General features: G+C 38.1%; 1 protein-coding gene across 1 annotated transcript; it reads left to right on the top strand.

The window, feature by feature from the left end:
* Nucleotides 1-827: 827 nt before the first annotated feature.
* Nucleotides 828-4546, top strand: LOC141656717 (protein BOBBER 1-like). The gene is made up of 6 exons (XM_074463722.1): nt 828-1440; nt 2137-2309; nt 2519-2567; nt 3362-3528; nt 3776-3859; nt 4232-4546. Exons 1-6 carry the CDS (start codon nt 1050-1052, stop codon nt 4328-4330), a joined length of 963 nt encoding a protein of 320 aa, XP_074319823.1. The 5' UTR covers nt 828-1049; the 3' UTR covers nt 4331-4546.
* The last annotated feature ends 362 nt before the right edge of the window (nt 4547-4908 follow it).

Raw genomic sequence — 4908 nt, 5'->3', positions numbered from 1 at the left:
ATCTTTGACCTTGCTCAATATGTTGACTTGGTCAGAGGTGCAGAATATGCCCCATTAATTTAGCATATAATTAGCCTTGTATATCTTGTTATTCATGGCAAAGATTAGGAACCTATTGCCTAGCTATTGTATATATATAGTCTTCCTCTGTAACTTTTATAATTATCAATACAAAAACTCTATTCTGTATTTTACAATTTTTGGGCTTTAATCTTAAAAACGAGTCGCATTGAATCAGCTGTATCGTGTACGGGCATGTCAAATTTTGCCCGATCTAATCTCAACCATCTTAAAAAATAGGGATCGTTTTCTATGGTGTACCCCTCCTTTTTTCGCAAAAAAACTTTGACCGACAATAATTCTCTGTTATGAGTCCAGAAAACGGTTATTTTTTTTTCAAACCAATTATCTCGTCAAAGCCTTCAATTTGAAAAAAAATCCACCGCTTTTTGAACTCGTAGCCGGTAGTTATGGTTAGTCAAACATTTTTTAACGAATAAACTTTGACCGACCATAATTCTCGTCTACGAGTTGAGACGTCGATGAATTTTTTTTTCAAACGAAAGACCTCTAAAAGACGGTCAATTTGGAAAAAAAGTTTATCGTATTCTGAACTTGTAGCCAATAGTTATTCACGGTCAAATTTTTTTTGCATGAAAAGAGAGGTATGGCATTGAAAATGAAAAAGTTGAATGGTACACGAGAGAATATTCCAACAAAATAAAAACAACCAATCACATCTCATAATATCATATGACTAGTTTTTGCTCCGAATTCTAACTCAACCCGTCCGACTTGAAAGGGAATTCATAACCCAGGGCAGTCTTAGGCCCCCACACTGCCACACATGATTCTAGAACCCTCTATACACACCTTTACCCAGAAAAAACCGTCACAATTCACACAAATCATCCCGTCTTTCCAAATTCCACACCTCTTGAAACCCCTAACTCCTATTTAAACCTTCCAAATCTTCAATCAATCAATTTCTCCCCAAAAAAAATCCCCAATTCTCCATAAACCCTAAATCTTCTTTCTCCAATTCAACAATGGCGATTCTCTCAGAATACACCGAAGAAGAAACTCAACAACAATCACAACCCCAAAAACCTCAACCAATTCAATCTCCTCCTAAACTATTCACCTCTACTCTCGACCCATCTAAACCTCTAGGGTTTATCCAATCTGCGTTCGATTTCGTCGCTAATGAATCTCCTGACTTTTTCCATGCTGATTCCTCCAAAAACGACGTCGTAAAGGCGTTCAATTCTATCAAGGAGAAGCTTGTTGCTGAAGCTAACAAAAAGAAACTTGAGGATGAAGCAAAGAAGAAACCTAAGGCTGAAGCTACCAAGGTTACCGCTTCGGCGAAGAAGGAGGAGTCTTCGTCTTCGTCGTCATCAAAGGTGGATGAAGATAAAGAAAAATCTAAATACAGAGGTTTAATTTCATATCTATATTTTGATCTTTTCGCATAATCTTTATCTTAGTGTGATGCGCATTGTTTTAGTTGTTAAAGATTTTATCTTTGTTTTGTTTTTGTTATGCGTCTATGTTTTTCGCTTTAATTGATCGTCAATGATATAAGGTAAACTAGAAAGACATTGGAATCGGGAACCATAACTAATACTCGTTCCGTCTCAATCATTTGTTTACCTATGAATTAAATACTCCCTCCCCACAATGAATATAAAATTTAATAGGTAAATAAATGACGGAGATGGAAGGAGTAATTTCAAATTTTTAATCGTCCAAGAGAGCCTAGGATTATAAAAATTGTTAAATTTTTAGACAGATTGCCGATAATTTTTCCAGTTCGTCTTATTCCATTAATAATGCGTTTCCCCCGAAAGATTTTGTCCCTAACATCGAATCCTGGTTGAATTGAAACTCTTAGTTGTGATTGAATATGTTGGGTTGCCTCAACGTATGAATTGATATGAACTCGAAAATTTGATCATATAGGACGGAGGTGTGGATTAGCTCTTTGTTGCGCTTTGATGTTTGATTGGTACTGGCCGAAAATAGGATTGTCGGTTGGTTTAGTGATGTTAGCATTGCTGGCAATGTTTCTGTAACTGCGAGTTGGGCGAGTTCGCTCTCTGATTTCTCTCGTCGGTGTTCTTTCAATTACAGTTCCAAACATAGGAAATGGTCTTGATCTTGAAAACTACACTTGGGGACAATCTCTGCAAGAAGTGAATGTGACTGTTCCTGTTCCTCCCGGAACGAAGTCTAGATTTGTTGTGTGTGACATCAAGAAGAACCATCTCACAGTTGGACTCAAGGGTCAGCCTCCGATCATTGATGTAAGTTCTACATTAATATTTGATACCTTGTATTGTAATATTTTTGCTTCTATTATGGGGGTTTTAAAGGCATAAAAATTTCTGAATCAGTGAAATTGAATAATGTGCAACATCAACTGTGGTATCGACACTTCGTGATACTGATTGATACTGTTGGGATCCTGTATTTGGTGGTGAGTTAAATTAAACTCTTTTTAACTTCTTTGCAGGGAGAACTCTACAAGCCTGTGAAACCTGATGATTGTTTCTGGAGTTTGGGTATGTGATGCTTTTGTAGTTCTATTTAGCAGCTTCTTCCCTCTTGTCCCTTTTAAATTGTTATGCTTCTGTTCTATTTGCGTGTGCTTTTGCCAGGAAGTCCTTTTGAATAGCGTTCCTTGTTTTTTACATTTAGTTGTGCAAATGTGAACGTCTGCCGCAGTTTCATTCAATTATGTTGTTGAGTTATTGTTTGGTTATGCGCTGAACTGAAGTTCTCCTTGTCTGGTGGACTTATTGCAATATTTCCTGTAATAAAAATAGTTCAGTTCCGACAGCTATACACCTAATGTTGAAACTGCAATCATAGTTTTCTGTTGGCTTATTGTCGTGAAGGAAAGTATTTGGATGCAAAAATGCACATATTTGCGCCAATAGCGCTTGTGGTTTGATGTAATTTTTTTTTTAATAAAATGAACGTGTTTTGTCTCTTTGTGTTTCTAACACAACAGTAAGGCTACGTGCATCCGACCCTCCCTTACCCCGCAATTTGCGGGAGCCATTGAGGTACTGGGGTAATGTTGTTGTTGTTGTTGTAAAATGAAGGTGTTTTGTAATTAGGTTATTTCTATGATCTGTTATGTCATGTGCTCCTGCTCTCCATTCACATAGTTCAGTATGTGCACGCAAATGTTTAAAGCTTGATGTAGTGCGGTCGCTGGGGATGGATCAGTGCAAGCTTGGGTGTCTATTTGTTATGGCCACTATTTGAGAGATTTATAGACTATAGTGGCTAGAAAGTATCTGATATGGGGGGAATTGCCACTAACGATTTTTTGTTTCCCTTTTTTCAGAGGATAATAAATCTGTCTCTATTCTTCTGACAAAGCATGATCAGATGGACTGGTGGAGAGCGGTAGTGAAAGGGGAGCCAGAAATTGATACTCAGAAGGTTGAACCTGAAAGCAGCAAACTTGGTGACTTGGACCCGGAAACAAGGTCAACTGTGGAGAAGATGATGGTAAGTTCTGGACTTGTTTACTTCTTTGAGTTAATAGTTGCTGAATCTCCGTTAAAGCTGTTTTGGTGTACGATGTTGACTTGTTCACCCCATGTCCCCATTGAGGCATATTTAATGTGTCGTTTAGAGTGTGTGCGGTATAAGTTTTTGGAGATTTCGGTGTTGCATGACCTGTGTGTGCATTATGTGTTCCAAATATTGGTTTTATTAGTCTGTGGCCCTGCGCTGACCTTGTTTTATCTTGCAGTTTGATCAGAGGCAGAAACAAATGGGTCTCCCAACAAGTGATGAGATGCAGAAAGATGAGTTGCTAAAGAAGTTCATGGCTGAGGTACTAAACTGATTTTGCGTTCTTAAATAACAATAAAAAAAATAGTTGTATGTCAATACTCTGCACGTCTGCACCTACAAAAGATGAATAAATAAATCTTGCCTAAAATATTTAAGGACCTCTTTTCTTAATTTATAAACATTAACTAATACAAGCATTAATTAAGCAATTTCGGGCGTACAAGGTACCGTAATTGAAGTCCGTGGTAGGCCAACTGCCCAAGGCCTCAAGTATGGTTTGTGTTTTTGTACTCGTATCTTTTACCGAGACAGCAGAGAATTATAAGAGTGTAAGACTAATGTAGTTTTGACTTGTAAGGCCAATGTAGTTAGTTGAACATGCAAACTAACTTGTGCCTTTGATGTCTTACAGCATCCAGAAATGGACTTTTCAAGAGCCAAGTTTGCTGGCGCAGGCGGCATGGGAATGGGAGGCATGGGTGGTATGGGCGGCATGGGAATGGGAATGTGAACTTGATTCTCTGATCAGCAGTAGCAGTATGTAACTGAAACGGCTCATCTTTTTGTCTTTGTATGAGCTTTGCTTATTGTAGTCTCATCATCTAGGCAAGAACCCTCTTTTGTGGTCGAGATCCTTCTGCTAAGTGTAATGCAACACTGAATGCTGTAGTTCGTGGTAACTTTGCAAATAGTCTAAACTACTATGGAAGTACTTATTCTCTGCTTATTTTTCAGCCATTTTCTTTCATTTTGCTAGTTGTGTGATGATTTTGTTTTACGTCTCTACCTCGAGTTCACGACACGTCACATTTTGTGTGGACGAGGTTTTAGGACTTGGAATGTTGGCGTCTGTTAAGATATGGTATTTCACAATGCTTCTACTTACACCCTCTAGAGTTTGGTGGGGGTTATGGTCAACTAATAATGTTGGGTTTCAACTTATTTTTAATCGGTTGTGTGATTTGTCGTAAGTTAAGATGGCCGTCAACAAGAATTGGGGGTTACTTTTTACCTTTGTTTTGTTTGTCCGTAAATAATTGGCGACAATGAGTAAAATTTAATTGCTCGGCTGCTTCATGATCTCTGGTG

This window comes from Silene latifolia, chromosome 5 (genome assembly GCF_048544455.1).
Source record: "Silene latifolia isolate original U9 population chromosome 5, ASM4854445v1, whole genome shotgun sequence".
Taxonomy (NCBI): domain Eukaryota; kingdom Viridiplantae; phylum Streptophyta; class Magnoliopsida; order Caryophyllales; family Caryophyllaceae; genus Silene; species Silene latifolia.
Note: the sequence above shows the minus strand (reverse complement) of the source record. Positions and strands in the feature narration are given on the sequence as shown.

What these genes read in the sequence shown, in the direction of transcription:
- LOC141656717 (XM_074463722.1), top strand. Translation starts at nt 1,050, where the DNA reads ATGGCGATTCTCTCAGAATACACCGAAGAAGAAACTCAACAACAATCA. An exon ending in GTCAGCCTCCGATCATTGAT is followed by an intron (nt 2,310 to 2,518) that starts GTAAGTTCTACA and finishes ACTTCTTTGCAG; the next exon opens with GGAGAACTCTACAAGCCTGT. An exon ending in CAACTGTGGAGAAGATGATG is followed by an intron (nt 3,529 to 3,775) that starts GTAAGTTCTGGA and finishes TTTATCTTGCAG; the next exon opens with TTTGATCAGAGGCAGAAACA.